Source organism: Symphalangus syndactylus, chromosome 1, assembly GCF_028878055.3.
Source record: "Symphalangus syndactylus isolate Jambi chromosome 1, NHGRI_mSymSyn1-v2.1_pri, whole genome shotgun sequence".
Lineage (NCBI taxonomy): Eukaryota > Metazoa > Chordata > Mammalia > Primates > Hylobatidae > Symphalangus > Symphalangus syndactylus.
The window spans coordinates 115,832,101-115,850,414 of NC_072423.2; the positions used below are offsets into that span (position 1 = coordinate 115,832,101).

The 18,314-nt window shown below is 45.4% G+C and overlaps 1 protein-coding gene across 1 annotated transcript in view; it reads left to right on the forward strand.

The window, feature by feature from the left end:
• The window catches only part of CDCP1 (CUB domain containing protein 1), a 64,334-nt gene that overhangs the window by 42,070 nt on the left and 3,950 nt on the right, over nucleotides 1-18,314 (forward strand). The window contains exons 5-8 of the mRNA XM_055294746.2: nucleotides 9,298-9,519; nucleotides 11,171-11,551; nucleotides 13,609-13,974; nucleotides 16,006-16,093. Coding sequence (XP_055150721.2) covers nucleotides 9,298-9,519; nucleotides 11,171-11,551; nucleotides 13,609-13,974; nucleotides 16,006-16,093 — 1,057 coding nt within the window. The remainder of the gene's footprint in view (nucleotides 1-9,297; nucleotides 9,520-11,170; nucleotides 11,552-13,608; nucleotides 13,975-16,005; nucleotides 16,094-18,314) is intronic.

Genomic DNA, 18,314 nt, shown 5'->3' on the forward strand with positions numbered 1-18,314 from the left:
TGTATTTTCAGTAGAGACGGGGTTTCTCCATGTTGGTCAGGCTGGTCTCAAACTCTCGACCTCAGGTGATCTGCCCACCTCAGCCTCCCAAAGTGCCAGGATTACAGGCGTGAGCCACCACACCCAGCCTCAAATGTTTTTTATATGAAGGCATCTGCAATGTTGTAGAAAAACTATGGGATTCTTTCAAGGCAGGAAACTGTGTCCAGATCACAGATCTGCCCCTTTATTAGGGAACATTGAGCGGTTAATTTGCAACCTTCTCAGCTGTAAAATAACAATAGTCATTCATCCTTCCCCCCATGTTGTGAGGGTGAGATAAGGCAACTTGTCAAAGCACACAGAACACACTGAGTAAAGATCTGTCTTGTCTTTCCATAGATTTATGAATGTTAATAGGTAATTTTACATTTAAAACACCCATCTGTGAGAGGTGAGGGCTGCACATTTCCACCCTGTTTTGCCTGCTGAAGCCATATATGAAAACATTCTGTAGGCAGCGGGGAAATTCACTGTGTTTACCCCTCAGGTTCCTCAGGTTATTTTGAGATCCAGCCAAAAGAAGTGTGGAAAGAACATGTGTAAAATGACTAATGAATGAGGTACAAATGAAAAATAGAAAGTGGAATGAAGTATGATATTACAGAGAGCCTCCTCATAACAGGAGGTCTGTCTTGCCCCCAGAGTCAATAAACTGCGCTTCTGTTTTAGCTGGGACATGAGGTGTCTTACCACAGTCCACCTGATTATTATACAATAATTTTCAAAAGAAATATAAACTGTAAAACCACAATAGTGTTTCACACCTACTAGAATGGCTAAAACAAGAAAGGCTGAGAACATCAAATGATGGTGAGAATGGATGGCAACAGAACTCTTATGGAGTGCTCCTGGGAGTGTCAAATGGTGTGACCACCTGGGAGAATTGTCTGGCAGATTCTCATGAAGTTAAACCTACACCTATTCTCATAGTCCATTTAGTGTTGCCGTAACAGAATACCTGAGACTAGGTAATTTATAAAGAAAAGAGATTTATTTGGCTCATGATTCTGGTGACTGGAAAGTCCAAGAAGCACGGCACCAGCATCTGCTCAGCTTCTGGTGAGAGCCTCTTGCTGTGCCATAATATAGTAGAGGAGTGGCAAGGGAAGCGGGCATGTGTGAAAAAGATGAAAGCGGGCATGTGTGAAAAAGATGAGAGGCAGCCTAGCTTTATAACAGCCCACTCTTGTGAAAACTAATCCACTCCCATGGAATTAACCCAGTCTTGTGAGAAAGAGATTAAGCTATGTTAACAACCTAATCACCTCTTAAAGGCACCACCTCCCTACATTGCCCCACTGGGGACCAACCACACCTCAATATGAATTTGGGTGGAGACAAGCCATATTCAAAGCATAGTGCCTACCTATGACCCACCTAGGTATTTACTCAAGAGAGAGGAAACTATATGTCTACTCAAACACTTGTAAAAGGATATTCACAGCAGTCTTATCCATAAAAGTCAAAAACTGAAAACAATCTAAATCACCAATAGAGGAATGGATAAACAAATGTGATATGCTCGTTCATGGAGTACTACTCAGGAATAACAAGGGAAAGAATGACTGATACCCACAACAACATGGATGAACCTAAAAACATCATTCTGCAGAGAGAAGAAAAGCCAGAGACAAAAGAGTAGGTACTGTACAATTCCATTTCTATGAAGTTCCAGGGAAGCCAGAATCTGCAGTGATAGAAATGAGAAAATCGTTGCCTTTTAGGGGATGGGAAGTTGGGGGAAACTGACTGGAAAAGAGCACAAAGGAAACTCTGGGATAAGAATGTTCTAGATCTTTCTTTGGGTGATTGATACAATGGATATAACCACATTGTACAAACTCATCGCACTGAACACTCAAGATCTGTGTTATTTTATTATGTGTAAATTATTTGTAAAAAAAAAAAAAAATCAAGACCAGGTGTGGTGGCTCACGCCTGTAATCCCAACACTTTGGGAGGCCGAGGCAGGCACATTTGGTTGAGCCCAAAGGAGTTTGAGACCAGCCTGGGCAACATGGCAAAACCCTGCCTCTACAAAAAATAGCTGGGTGTGGTGGCATGCGCTACTAGGGAGTGGTCCCAGCTACTAGGGAGGCTGAGGTGGGAGAATCGCTTGAGGCCAGGAAGCGGAGGCTGCAGTGAGCCATAAACTCCAGCCTGGGTGACAGAGTTGACAGCATGAAACTGTCTCAAAATAATAATGTTTTTGTGTTTGTTTGTTTGTTTGTTTAGTAGAGACAGGGTTTCACCATACTGGCCAGGTTGGTCTCGAACTCCTAACCTCAAGTGATCTGCCCATCTCAGCCTCCCAAAGTGCTGGGATTACAGACATGAGCCACCATGCCTAGCAAATAATTTTTTTTTTTAATCAAGGGAAGATATATATCGAAAGGTTAAGATGGTATGTTTGAATGTTGGGTCCCATCCACTAGCTAGCTGTGTAAGTTTGGGCAAATTACTTAACCTTTCTAAGCTTTAAATTTGTATTTTATAAAATGAAGATATGCCAGGCATGGTGGCTCATGCCTGTAGTCCCAGCACTTGGGAGGCCGAGGCAGTGGATCACCTGAAGTCAGGAGTTCAAAGCCAACCTGGCCAACATGGTGAAACCCCGTCTCTACAAAAGTACAAAACTTAGCCAGGCATGATGGCGAATGCCTGTAATCCCAGCTACTCAGGAGGCTGAGGCGGGGGAATCACTTGAACCTGGGAGGCAGAGGTATTGTACGCCATTGTACTCCAGCCTGGGTAACAGAGCAAGACTCCATCTCAAAAAAAAATGAAGATAATAAAAACAGTATTACCTAATGCAAATTTAAATTGCAACCTTCTCTAAGGAAAAGTCTATTTATTGTGTGTACCAACACTGGAGCATAGTGTTGAAAGTAGAAACAGGCCCTCTGAACATATTTGATGAACGGTTGTTGAACTAAACCAAACCAAGCATCACCACATTTTTTTTTTTTTTGAGACGGAGTTTCGCTCTTGTTGCCCAGGCTGGAGTGCAGTGGCGTGATCTTGGCTCACTGCAACCTCTGCCTTCCAGGTTCAAGTGATTATCCTGCCTCAGCTTCCCGAGTAGCTGGGATTACAGGCATGTGCCACCATGCCCGGCTAATTTTATATTTTTAGTAGAGATGGGGTTTCACCATGTTGGCCAGTCTGGTCTCGAACTCCTCATCTCAGGTGATCTGCCCACCTCAGCCTCCCAAAGTGCTGGGATTACAGACATGAACCACTGCACCCAGCACATGACCACATTTAATACACTTCTACAGCACATTAAGGAACAGCTTCACTGTCATCTTGAAACTGGATGGCAGTTGGCAGAGTTTTTCCGTGAGTGCGTCATCTATAAGTGAGCTGCACGAAGCCAGTCCCAGGGCCCACACAATTTCTTGTCTCCTCAGTGCAGCCACCAGGCTAGAGGAGAGGCAACTGGGTCCAAGGAAAGAGTGAACATCATAGAAAGAGCACAGGCTTTGTAATTAGGAAGATGTCGACTTCAATGCCAGTCTCACCACTTCCTGGCCTTAGTTTCTCTGTCTGCGAAATGGTAGTGATAATGCCTCCTATGCTAGATTGCAGTTTTGTTCTAAAATATTCACCATGCGTGCTGAGGGAGGATTAGACTTGGTACTGCATTGCCCACAGCTTTGGCCATGTGGGTTTGCTTTGGCCAATGAGATGTGAACAGAAGTGAGCCTGCCACTTCTGAGAGGAGCCTCAGCACTAATCATGTGGTTCACGTTTTCAAACTCTGTCACAAGACTGCTGTGTCACAAATAGAGGCTTCTTCAACTTGGATCTGGAATTCAGAAGACATAAGCCAGAGCTGCAGCCAACTCACAATGAACATGTAAAGTGAACAAGAAATAAACCCTTGTTATTCTAACCATTCAGATTTGGGGATCATTTGTTGCTGCAGCATAATTTAGCCTCAGCTGATTTACACACTCCCTCTCAAGGATATCATGAGGATGAACAGCCTAACATTGTAATTGATCCTCTAGCATATACCAGTTATGGGGAGCCATGAAGTTCACATTCTGGTGGGAAAGATGAACAAGTAAAAGGAAAATCATGACTTCCCATTAAAGATGGATTTACTCCCTTCATACACCCTACTATAATGGGTTTTCTTAGGACATTTTTAAAGCATTTTACAACATTTGTAAGGTACAATTTTTTTACATTTTTGAAAGCATAAAATTCAAGGAAAAAAGAGAAATAGAAAGGAAACGATATCATAACATTTCATAGAGTAGAAAGGTGGTAACTGATCCGGCAGACGTGAAAGGGCAGAATCCTAAGCCAACAGTGGGAAAAACCAAGAAGAAATCTGCTTTATCCCGCAAGGCCTCAAGAATTGGCAGCAAGTCTCCTCCAGAACTGGGGGCAAATGTGGGGCTAAGGTGGGAAGAGCCACTAGAGCCCCAGGTGATCTCCTCGACAGCAAGCAGCCAAACAACTGTTCTTCCCTGAGCTGACAGAAGAGAGAAGTTTCTTTTCCTGAGATGAGAGTCCCTGAACCAAAGGTCCCAGTCACATTGAAGGTAGAGGTTCTAAGCTGAACACGGGATTGAGTAAAATTGAAGTACTGAGCATGAGGCTCATCCTTCCTTCCCTGGTACCCATGGGTATGTTTCTTCCCTTCGGTAGAGAATGACTTCTTCTCTGGGGGCATCTGACCAACCTAAGAGAAAAGACCCAGAGATATTGATGTTATGGGCTCCCCAGGAAGCAATCTGGCCATATCATCCTACTGAGAAGCCCAGTCAACAAGCAGAGCTATTCCAGATGGCATTAGGGCCTCACTTTAAATAAGAGCGGTGTATAGATCCCCAGACATCTGATGAAGCCTAATGAAAAATACAAAGACTACAACAAATGAATATAAGAAAAGCCACTTGCAGGAAACAGAGACTATAGAGGGAGAAAGAACTAAAACAAAATCAGCTATCAAGACTCTCAATAAGAAGAGATGCTGCATTTATGTAAAAGGAACAGGTTGTAATTTTTAAAATGGGCTTTCAGGAGAAAGCTCCTTTTTAATCTCCAAGAGTTCAAAGGAACTCTTGGAGATTAAAAATATGTTAGCAGAAATGAAAGAGTCAAAACGGCTGAAAGATAAAGATGAGGATATCTCCCAGAAAGTGAAGTGAAGACAAAGCCAGCGAGATAGAAAGAAAGAGAAAATATAAAACTCAAGGACCAGTCAAGGAGGCCCAATATCCAAATAGATGGAGTTTTAGAGAGAAAAAATAGAGAGAAGGGAATCATCACAAAGTATTTCAGGAACATTTGCCAGGACTGATGGATATGAGTTGCCAATTGGAAGGGACCACCAAACACAGTGGATATAAATAGACCCACACCACGGCATGGTATTGTAAAATTTCAGAACATCAGGGACACAGAGACCCTACAAGCTTCTAGAGAAGAGGTAAAAAAGTTTTATACAGAGGAAGAAGAAACCAAATGGCAATCAACTTTATCAGCAACACTGGGTATTATAAAACAATGGAGCAAGATCTTCAGAGTTCTGAAGGAATATTATTTCCAACCTAGAATTTTATACCAAGCCAAACAATTAAGTGTGAAGGTGGAATAAAGACATTTTTAGACCTACAAGATGTAAAAAAGTTTACCCCTATATATACTTTCTCAAGAAGCACCTGAAGGCTGTAATCCACCTAAAAAGAAAGTAAAAATTAAAAAAAAAAAAAAAAATAAGAAAGAAAAGACGGATCCAGGAAGCCCAGGATCTAGTCCAAGAGGGAAGCAAAGGGAATCCCATGATGACAGTGAAGGAGATCCAGGACCACACCTGGGCACCAGGCATCAACAGCAGCCCCTTTAGATTAGAGCATTGAAAAGGCTCTGGAGAGATTTCTTAAGAAGTTGAGGAAGTACCTAATGTTTTCAAATTTATTGAAAGGAGATTTATACAAGTGGAAGAGAGTTTGGGTATCAAATTACTGATAAGTACCTAGAAACTAAGGAAATGATTAAAATGATAATAATTCACTACAGGGAACACAAAATTTCATGCAGAAAGGAAAAATAATTATAGTATGCAATATAGTATGACTACCTAAACACTGTTAATATTATTACATAGTCACGATTACACAAACACAGAATGAAGATCTAGCTGAAAATATGATGCTAAGGGGGAATGGGAATGGGACGTGTGTGTGGTGTGAGTGTTCACTAGTCTGTGCTGTGTTGTGGGGGTGTGGGGTGTGGAGGGGGTGTGGGGTGAAGGAGGAGAAATCCACATCTTCCTGAGTGGGAAGCCAATAGACAGTGCCTGAAACTGAAAGATCCACAGGCAGCAATGGAAGAGAGCACGTTATTGAGCAATGGAACAGAGCGTGTTTTATTGTGGTTATCCCAGGCTCCTCCCCTGGGGTAACCACAGTCACGGATTTGTCATATTTCTCTCCAGATCTTTTTTCTCTTCATCTGCATACATAAATCTGTACATATAAATAGCTGTTTTGTTTCACAGATACTCAGGAGGCTAAAGCAGGAGAATCTCTTGAACCTGGGAGGTTGAGGCTGCAGTGAGCCATGATCACGCCACTGCACTCCAGCCTGGGTGACAGGGTGGGACTTTGTCCCCCCAAATAATAATAATAATAATAAAGGCTGAGAATCTCTGCTTTAAAGTATGTGCATGCATGGATTTGGTAAGATGGAAATGAGGGAAGAGCGTGTGGGGAGGCGACTGCAGTGTGTGGCTGGGCCTTGGTAAAGGTAAGCAGGGACTGCAGAAGCAGAAGGGCTTCTAACACGGCTTCGGGGTGGGGAGGTGTCCTGGAGGTAAAAATGAAGGTGAGTTTTGAAAGACAGTAAGAAATGAGCTGGATGTAGGGCTGGGTGACTGAAAAGCTGACTATTTTCTAAATCAAATTATATTTAAGTTAGCAGCATTAGAATATATACTTCAGCTCCAGGCATGGCATCTCTCTAATTAAAGCACTATTGGATATGATGTCAAAATTTACGTGGAAAATAGCAAGAACTACAGCAGGCAATTAACAGATACGACAGCCACAAAACATTTTCCTAATTGTGCTTCTAATTTGACACCGAGCTTCCCTGCAGCCAGTTCAAAAGGAGCGATTCCATCAATCATATGGTTCCTGTTATGAGGAAGAAGGAAGTTTAGCAGGCCTTTTTGGAAATAGAGCTTTCCCAGTTAGAACTGAACTCATTTGCTGGCGCTGATGGGTGATATTGTCAACACCCTTGAATTGCAAAGTTAGCACCACTTTGCACAGGCGCCTTCCTAATCTGATGAGCTTTTTTTTTTCTTTACAAAAGAATGAATGAAATTCAAAAGCAACTCAGTAAAAGTTGATCCCCAGGCATCTGTGGTGTAGAGCTTTCTAGGGATAACATTAAAAAGTGAAATGAGTCTTTTATAAACCAATCTGGCAATCTATTCTAAAGAGTTGAAAAGGTATCCCTATTCCTTTTTTCTTTTCTTTTCTTTCTTTTTTTTCTTTTTTTTTTGGAGACAGAGGCTTGCCCTCTTGCCCAGGCTGGAGTGAAATGGTGGGATCTCGGCTCACTGCAACCTCCACCTCCTGGGTTCAAGCGATTCTCGTGCCTCAGCCTCCCAAGTAGCTGGGATTACAGGCGCCCGCCACCACGCCCGGCTAATTTTTGTATTTTAGTAGAGATGAGGTTTCACCATGTTGGCCAGACTGTTCTGCAACTCCTGACCTCAAAGTGCTCAGCCTCTCAAAGTGCTGGGATTACAGGTGTGAGCCACCATGCCTGGCACTATTCATTTATTTCTAATGGCAAAATTATAGAAATCACCTAAATGACCAATAATCCGGCAGTTTTCCAAATGATGCAAGAAATAGGTAAATACGTTCTTATTAGAAATTTAAATATTATAAGCAAAGCTAAAATCCTCCTTGACCACCCAGTCTGTCTTTACTCCCAGGCTCCTCCCCTGGGGTAACCACAGTCATGGATTTTGTCATATTTCTCTCTCAAGATCTTTTTTCTCTTCATCTGCATACATAAGTCTGTACATATAAATAGCTATTTTGTTTCACAGAGAGGTTGTACCATCTGCATTGTATCATACTCTACATATTATTTACAACTTGCTGTTTTGCTCGATATTATATTTAGGTTTTCAAATCTTTTTTTTTCTTTTTTTTTTTGAGACGGAGTCTTGCTCTGTCACTAGGCTAGAGTGCAGTGGCGCAATCCCGGCTCACAACAATCTCCGCCTCCCGGGTTCAAGCGATTCTCCCGTCTCAGCCTCCCAAGTAGCTGGGATTACAGGCACGTGCCACCACACCCGGCTAATTTTTGTATTTTTAGTAGAGACGGGGTTTCAACATGTTACCTTGGCTGGTCTTGAACTCCTGACCTCAGGTGATCCGCCCGCCTCGGCCTCCCAAAGTGCTAGGATTACAACCGTGAGCCACTGTGCCTGGCCTCCCTCATTCTTTTTAACAGCTGCATAATATTCCATTCGTGAATGTCCCCATAGTTTATCTATTCCAGTATAAGGTGGTCTCTAGTTTTCCACAATCACAGTGCTGCAGTTAAATGTGGGCACTTGTGGCCATGTCACACTGTTTGGTTCCCAGAAGGGACAAGAGTTCATTCTTTTACCAATTCCCATGTTTCTGTAACAGGCTTTTCCAGGCTCCCACCGGCCGTGTGCCAAAGAGCCTGTTTCCTGTAGCTTCCCCAGCTTTCGGTATTGCCAGACATCTACATTTCCCCCCATCTGAGGAGTGGGAAACAGTAACGCTTTGTTTAAACTTGCATTTTCTGATTACAAGTGACATTAAGAACTTTCTATATTTTAAGTATTTGGTCATTTATATCTCCTTTTCCGTGAGCTGCTCAATCATTCTATATTGCAAACACTTTCTCCTGATGTGTCCTTTGTCCTTTAACCTTATTTGTAGCACCTATCATCAGACAGATATTTTAATCTTTTTTTCACTTTTATAATTTGTGTTTATTCCACATTTATAATTATTTTCTCTTTGTTTTTATTGCAGTGAAGTCCATTATTTTTCTTTTTAACTTTCTTTTATAGTTATTGTAATGTTGCCTTAATAATACGTTTTTCCCAACATTATCCATCCATGATCTGATATGCCATTTTCTTCCTCAGGAGAGTTTTTCTACCAATTTTTGCCGTTTTCTGTGGTTGCTGCTGATCCATGCTTCATGCCTGTTTTCTGTTTGTGGTTTCAGATAAAATCTACGTGGTTGACTTGAGTAATGAGCGAGCCATGTCACTCACCATCGAGCCACGGCCCGTCAAACAGAGCCGCAAGTTTGTCCCTGGCTGTTTCGTGTGTCTAGAATCTCGGACCTGCAGTAGCAACCTCACCCTGACATCTGGCTCCAAACACAAAATCTCCTTCCTTTGTGATGATCTGACGCGTCTGTGGATGAATGTGGAAAAAACCATAAGTACGCCCCTGAATTAGTGCATTTGTCCCGGGCTATGGATAGCTCTTCTCTCCCTGCCTTGCCTTAGTGGGGTTCCCTGGGTAGGTTGTAAATCATATCAAAAAGGCCCACCTGGCTGGGCACGATGGCTCATGCCTGTAATCCCAGCACTTTGGGAGGCCGAGGCTGGTGGATCACTTGAGGTCAGGAGTTCGAGACCAGTCTGGCCAACGTGGTGAAACCCCATCTTTACTAAAAATACAAAAATTAGCTGGGCGTGGTGGCAGGCACCTATAATCTCAGCTGCTCAGAAGGCTGAAGCAGGAGAATGGCCTGAACCTGCGAGGCAGAGGTTGCAGTGAACCGAGATTGCACCACTGCACTCTAGCCTGGGCAACAGAGTAAGACTCAAAAAAAACCCCACCCACAGTGCAGGTGAGCAAGGGTGACCAAGAAGCAAGCAGAGTGAGTGTCAACACATCCCTTTGGGACCAGCCTGAGGTAGAGCCTGCAGCCCTCAGAAGTGTGTCATACTGCCCCATGTTCAGGCTTATGTCTCTCTGCCCAGCCTTCCAATCTTCATCTTGTGAGATCCTCTCCTCTTTTGCTCAGACTTCCCCAGCCTCTGCCATCCCCATCCCCCCACACCCCACACCCCCACTTCCACACTCACTGCCCTCTTGTCTTCTCTCACACAAGACTGTGATTCCTGAGGTCAAGAACTTTGGCTCGTTCCGTTTTTCATCCAGTTAGCCCTTACCGGTGCTAGACATGCACTAGTCACTTAAAAAATGTTTGGCCAGGCGCAGTGGCTCATGCCTGTAATCCCAGCACTTTGGGAGGCCGAGGCAGGCAGATAACTTGAGGTCAGGAGTTCCAGACCAGCCTGTCCAACATGGCGAAACGCCATCTCTACTAAAAATACAAAAAATTAGCTGGGCATGGTGGTGGGTGCCTGTAGTCCCAGCTACTTGGGAGGCTGAGGCAGGAGAGTCACCTGAACCCAGGAGATGGATGTTGCAGTGAGCCGAGATCGCACCACTTCACTCCAGCCTGGACAACAGAGTGAGACTCGGTCTCAAAAAAAAAAAAAAAAAGTTTGATGACTGAAGGCCAGTAAACCAACAGCCACCTCCTTGCTGGGCTACCATGACTTCTGATGTGTGCTCTTAGCATCTCTACAAATGCAGGAACTAAGGCCACAAGAGGCAGAGTAGCCTTCCCGAGAACACCCTATTAGGAAGTGGCAGAGCCAGAAGACAAACTGACATCTCCCCAACGCCACTCACAGCTCCAACCACTGCCCAGAACTGCCTCCTGAGCAACATGTCTGGGTGGAGTGAAACCTGTGCCCTGCCCCATGACACTTAGCATCTAAGACACAGATACACAGAAGAAAGAACTTAAGCAAAAAAAGAGAGGAAATTTCAACCCTGAGTACTACCCAGAAGTTTGTTTGCCAGCTTAGTAAACCGTAAGAATGTGAGAGAGCAGAGGGACCGCTAGAAAAGGTACACAGAGGAGCCAGAAGCAGAGGGCAGGGTGGGAGAAGAGAGACCAAAGGGAAACACAGGGCAGCATGCAGACACCCAACCTCGGGCTGATGGGAGAGCTGGGGAGGGTGCACTTCTGGTCTCCTGTGTGCACGGCTAGCATGCCCCACTTCTTCCAGGCTGCACAGACCACCGGTACTGCCAAAGGAAATCCTACTCACTCCAGGTGCCCAGTGACATCCTCCACCTGCCTGTGGAGCTGCATGACTTCTCCTGGAAGCTGCTGGTGCCCAAGGACAGGCTCAGCCTGGTGCTGGTGCCAGCCCAGAAGCTGCAGCAGCATACGCATGAGAAGCCCTGCAACACCAGCTTCAGCTACCTTGTGGCCAGTGCCATACCCAGCCAGGACCTGTACTTCGGCTCCTTCTGCCCAGGAGGCTCTATCGAGCAGATCCAGGTGAAGCAGAACATCTCGGTGACCCTTCGCACCTTTGCCCCCAGCTTCCGACAAGAGGCCTCCAGGCAGGGTCTGACGGTGTCCTTTATACCTTATTTCAAAGGTAAGGGGGGTCTCCCCCATCTCCATGCCCCTTTAGTTTAAGCGTTTATTTGATTTTAGTTTTGTGATCACCTTAATTAAGTTGCCAGTTTGGAAAGAAGGGATAGCTCAATATGCTGGTCCTTGCGCAAGAAATTTGAAAGATAGTGAGTCCTAATCCTGACTTTACCATTAACCTAGCATGGAAAATTCCTGAGATTAGAAATCAAAAATGTTTCTGACAGTGGGAGGTGATGGTTGGTAGGCAGCAAAACACATAATCAGGTTTGAGTCTTTTTTGGAAGCAGGCAGGACATAAATGAGAAATAGCCAAATATTCCCCAGTCCCAGATTTTTAAGGTAGTGACATAAAAATCCTTAGGCAGACATTTTTATGACTCTGCTTTTACAATTCAAAATGCAGTGCAGAGAGCACAGAGGGAGGAGCGTTGGGAGGGAAAGGAGTCTCTGGAGCCAGAGTCCAGCGGCACAGCTGGGCAGACCCGACCCTCCTGGGAGGCTGGCATGTGGTCTCCATGTTCTGAGGCAGTAAATGAGGTCTAAATGGCTCACAATGTGACTTCTACATGGTTGACTTTAAAAGTCACAGTCACCATTACAAGTTGCTCCAAGAACATTAAGTTAGAGGCCATTTTAAAATTGACCGAGACCTTTGTTTGATGTTTATTTCATACTCATATTCTCTGAGGTGTGAGTGGGAGGGAGAAGAATCTTTGGTCATAAGATTAAGGTGGGTCCAGGCTGCCTGATATCTCCAAGGTTACCAGAGAAACTCCTTCTGAGGAGTCTTTGCAAATAAGACACGTTCTCATCACTGTGGAATGTATGGGTTTTATCTCTCCTGAAGGTAAAGAAGGGATTAGTTGACATGTCAGGAGGTCTTTCAGCTTTGCAGTTCCAGAACTCTTCCCAGAACCTGAAGATATTTTAATCTCTGAAATGGAAATCAGTCTATACCAACCGCACCCTGGAATAGGGCAGTAGATGAACGTAGTAGCTATGTTGAGAGCATTTCTGAAGGGAAGCTGAGATAACCACCAGTCTGAGAAACTAGCCTGGTTTTTGTTTGCCTGTTTGTTTTGTTTTTTTCAAAAGTCTTGAGTACTTACTCTGACTGAGACTGATCCAGCACGGACCAATACAGTGGTGCTAGCCACATAGCAACTATTTGAATTTAAATTAATATGAGGCTGGGCACAGTGGCTCATGCCTGTAATCCCAGCTCTCTGGGAGGCCAAGGCAGGCAGATCACTTGAGCTCAGGAGTTCAACACCAGCCTAGCAGGCTGGGCGTGGTGGCTCACGCCTGTAATCCCGGCACTTTGGGAGGCTGAGGTGGGCGGATCACTAGGTCAGGAGATCGAGACCACGGTGAAACCCCGTCTCTACTAAAAATACAAAAAAAAAATTAGCCGGGTGTAGTGGCGGGCACCTGTAGTCCCAGCTACTCGGGAGGCTGAGGAAGGAGAATGGCGTGAACTCGGGAGGCGGAGCTTGCAGTGAGCCGAGATTGCGCCACTGCACTCCAGTCTGGGTGGCAGAGCGAGACTCCGTCTCAAAAAAGAAAAAAAAAAAAAAGACCAGCCTAGCCAACATGGTGAAACCCCATCTCTACTAAAAATACAAAACATTAGCTGGGCATGGTGGCTCATGCCTGTAGTCCTAGCTACTCGGGAGGCTGAGGCCAGAGAATTGCTTGAACCTGAGAGGTGGAGGTTGCAGTTTGCAGTTTGCAGTGAGCAGAGATCGTGCCACTGCACTCTAGCCTGGGCAACAGAGTGAGACTCCCTCTCAAAAATAACTAATAATAATAAATTAACATGAAACAAATTTAAAATGCAGTTCTTTGGTCATGCTGGGCACATTTCAAGGCTCAGCAGACATATAGCTGGTGGCTACCCTATCAGATGGTGCAGATCTAGAAGATTTCCATCATCGCAGAAAGTTCTGTTAGACAGCGCTGGTCTGGACAGTTGGACTTCGTCTCCTCCACTGCTCCCTTTCCTCTTCATGTTGACTGAATGAAACATCTGTCTGGATCTCCCTTCCTTTCCTGCAGAGGAAGGTGTTTTCACGGTGACCCCCGACACAAAAAGCAAGGTCTACCTGAGGACACCCAACTGGGACCGGGGCCTGCCATCCCTCACCTCGGTGTCCTGGAACATCAGTGTGCCCAGAGACCAGGTGGCCTGCCTGACTTTCTTTAAGGAGCGGACCGGCGTGGTCTGCCAGACAGGGCGCGCATTCATGATCATCCAGGAGCAGCGGACCCGGGCTGAGGAGATCTTCAGCCTGGACGAGGATGTGCTCCCCAAGCCAAGCTTCCACCATCACAGCTTCTGGGTCAACATCTCTAACTGCAGCCCCGCGAGCGGCAAGCAGCTAGACCTGCTCTTCTCGGTGACGCTTACCCCAAGGACTGTGGGTAAGGGCCTTCAGGGTGTTTAAGGATGATGATAAACAAAAAATCGTCAGCTGGAGGATAGAGAGCAAGCCTGGAGACAAGTCAGAAACACAGACTGAGTCCTGACTGTCCATGTATCAGTCAGCTATTGCATCAATAGTGCTGAGTAACAAACCATCCCAGAACATAGTGGCTTAGTAACAGCCATCTATTATTGCTCCAACGTTGGCTGGGCAATTCTGGTCTGAGCTGGACTTATCAGGGCTCAGTCATTCATGCACCTGCTGGCAGCTGCAGGTTGGCTAGAGGACTTTGCTGATCTTAGCTTGGTGCTTTCAAATTGCTGAGGCTCAGCCAAGATCATCTGAGACAACTGACATTACTTGGCTTGACTCTACATGGTCTCTTGTCCTCCAGCCTGGGCCGTTTTCATGGCAGAGACAGAGAGATCCACAAGAGACTGGAGGAGGCATATAAGGTCTTTTGATATTTTTAGGTTAGGAACTCACACACCATGCCTTCAACTGCATTCTTTTGGCCAGCCTAGATTTTTTTTAGTCAGTCTACCAGCATCCTTTACCATTCATCTCCCTTTTACGTAGGGGAAGTCTCTTCACACCTATGATCTTCCTCATCTACAGAGAGTAGATAATAATAGCCACCTTATAAAAGTATCACGGGATTCAGTCTCGTGAATTAAAATATGGGGACCTGAAAAGTCTGACAGGTGCATGGTTTTTTGTTTAGTCTCAGTGAAACGTTGGAATCCATGAAATACCCTCAATTGGGAGGCTTTGGATCCAGGATGATGAATTTGCCTTTATTCCTCAAAGTCGTGGGCACCACTGAAGGGTATCAAACAAGGGAATGCAGGTGTGGCAGGGCAGGCTGTGGTGGGGCCATGTCTGCCCTTTACTCAGTGAAGGCACAGAGCATCACAGTGTCAGAACCACAAGGGACCGTGGAGGCTGCTTTTTTCCCTTTCCCTTTCTGGTGGTCAGAGTGATTGAGGGTCCATCCAAGCCACACAACTGGTTAGCCTCAAGAGAACTGGTGGGAGCCAAATGTCACAAGTGGAAACCTCTCCACACTCACAGGTTACCTCCTGGGTTTTCTTCCTCTCTTAGATTCATTTTCTGTCATTTCTTTCCATTCCTCTTTCCTTTGGATCTCACCTTTTGTTTTCTTGGTGAACAAGCAAGACATTCTAAATCCCTGTTTGGTACAGGGTTCTCCCTCTGATTTATTTTCTTTTTCCTTTGTGCAGCTGCAGGAAAAGGACAGCACAAAGGAAAGAACTCTCCCTTTAGCTGCCTCACTTCTGACTTTTGACTCCCTGCTTTCTCCTACCCTCCTCTGCTCTTCTCTTCTCCAAGACAGGCTGTGGCAATCAGTGGAACACACCTGTTGTAGGCCAGGAGTAGCCTTTGAAGTCGATCTGGTAGGTCCCTCAGTTTGTTTCAATTGTTCATTGCTATATACGAACTACCCCAAAATTTGGTGGCTTAGGCAATAGCCATTTTGTTTACCCACAATTTATGGATCAGGAATTCAGACAGGGCACAGCAGTGTGTCTTATCTGTGCTCCAGGATATCTGGGGCCCCAACCAGAAGCCTTGAACAAATAGAGAGGATGGCTTGGAGAATTTAACTGGAGACATACGTCTAGGGCCTTTGGTTCTCACTGGGTTGGTTTTTTCCCCGGTGGAGTCTCTACATGGCTAGCTTGGGCTTCCTCACAGCATGGTGGTCTCAGCATAGTCAGACTTCTTACATAGTAGCTGGCTTTCTCTCAGAGAGAAAGTGCAAGCTGACATCCTGTTAAAAGTTAGGCCCAAAACTGGCACAGTTGCCTTATATTGGCTGACCCAGATCCAAGAGGAAAGGAAATAAACACTTTGTGATGTGAGGAGCCCCATGTGCACACAAGGAGCCACATGTATGGCGCTTCACCTTTGGAAAGATGGCAGCTGCTTTTGGAGATGCCTCAAGTTCATTGCAGAGCTAACGCCAGCTGCCTCTTCATGTGTCTCTTTATGTCTCTGCTCACAGACTTGACTGTCATCCTCATCGCAGTGGTGGGAGGTGGAGCCTTACTGCTGTCTGCCCTCGGACTCATCATTTGCTGTGTGAAAAAGAAGTAGGTGGAATCTCTTACTCTCTTTATCTGATTTGATGCCTCCTCAGATCACACAGACTGGGTGGTTGTTAATTATTGACTTTGTTTTCTTGCTTCCCATTTTTTCCCCCGAAGATCAGTGTTAAACAATATTGCCGGGTGTGAGTCATGCTTTCAGGAGAAAAAAAAAAAATCCCATGCCTGGGAGTGAGGGGGGGATAAAAAACACACGTGACATTTTCACCTGTAGTTCATGGTGCAGCTGCCTCAGCACAAGTCCCCTGCAGGCAGAGTGCTGTTTGCTCAATAGATTGATCAAGCAGGGGTGATCTTGGCAAGAAAATGCTCACGTAGGCTCTGCCAGACTGTGCCTCTGAAACCACTCCCTCTGTCACCTTAAGGAGAATGAATGTGTGTTGTCCCAGCTTGTTCTCCTGCAGTTTCCTAGGCAAACTGCTTTATCCTTGTCTGTTGGGCTCCAGGTATATAACAGAGGCCAGGCCTGTGGCCAAGAGGAAGGAAGGCCCAGTTAACTGCCTCAGTCTCTCTTTCCATCCCCTCAGGAGGACAACTTCTGTTTTATTTATTTATTTATTTTTGAGACAGAGTTTTGCTCTGTTGCCAGTGGTGCAATCTCAGTTCACTGCAGCCTCCACCTCCTGGGTTCAAGTGATTCTCCTTCCTCAGCCTCCCGAGTAACTGGGACTACAGGCACACACCACCATGCCTAGCTAATTTTTTTTGTAATTTTTTGTAGAGACGGGATTTCGCCTTATTGATCAGATTGGTCTTGAACTCCTGACCTCAAGTGATCCACCCGCCTTGGCCTCCCAAAGTGTTGGGATTACAGGCACGAGCCACCGCACCTGGCTGAGCTTCTATTTTATAAAAGGAAAATGTTGACCTTTTTAGACAGAGTCCATGCTGCCATCAAACTGTATAAATTCTGCTCATATTTCTGACTAAAGTCATGGGAGAGAGAAGAGAGCTATTTTCCTTAGCATGATTTGACCTTCCAAAAAGCCAACCTGAAAAAATTCTTTTTTTTTTTAAGACAGAGTCTCACTCTGTAGCCAGACTGGAGTGCAGTGGCATGATCTCAGCTCACTGCAACCTCCGCCTCCTGGGTTCAAGCGATTCCCCTGCCTCAGCCTCCCGAGTAGCTGGGACTACAGGCACCCGCCACCACGCCTGGCTAATTTTTTTTTTTTTATTTTTAGTAGTGACGGGGTTTCACCATGTTGGCCAGGATGGTCTCGATCTCTTGACCTTGTGATCCGCCCGCCTCGGCCTCCCAAAGTGCTGGGATTACAGGCATGAGCCACCACGCCCAGCCAAAAAATTCTTTTTTAAAAATTAACTGTGGACCTGAGCAAACAACTGAAATTCCTGGTCTACAACAAGACTGTCTACAAATGTCCATGCCCAAGTCAGTTTCAGGATAGCATGAAATTTGTAGACAAATGTCTCTGCTGATGAGGAAGGACTGGCTTGCAGGAGGTCTTTAATCCGTGAGAACTGGCTGTACCTATAACACGTGGGGAAAAAGGACTGCTTTTAAGGAAACATCATGTTACTGTTTCTCTCAGGGAATTTTCCCATCTAGGGTGCACGGAATAGCCTACCCAGTTGGGGAAGTGTGGCATTAACAGTGGGCCCCAGGTTCCTTATCAGGAGGGAATCGGACAAGGAAAGAGATCCAGCACTTGCCTCATCTTGAAACAGCTCCAATTTAAGCCTGAGAATCATCAGCCCAGCCTCGCTACGGGCCTTGCTTGTGTGAGGCTGCTGGCTGGCAGGTTTGCATAAGGCCTGTCCATGCCGAAGCTGTTGTGGGAGGATGGACAGGTTGTGCAGTGAGAACGAGGAGAGACAATACCATCTAACTTGTTCACTAAGCGGGTACTTCCTGAGTGTCTCTTGGGCACTAGGATTCATTGAGGTACTGGGGACGATGATGAGTGAGACAATCTCTTCCATGGGGGCAGGGGGACTGAAGAGACAGGCAAATAAACAGTCAGTTTCAGGACAGCATGAGAAGAGTTTTAGTGGGGACAAACATTACAGGGCTTCAGGCGGGAGCCTTAGGAACCCATCGTCCTGGCCGGGGGCTCAGCGTTACAACCTAAAGGTACCAGGTTTATTTTTATCTCAGCAAAGTACAGAGAGCCTGTCCACCATTATGAACTGCCAGCCTGTGCCTTATATGGTCCATTACGCTAATTGAGCTAATGTCCTCCAT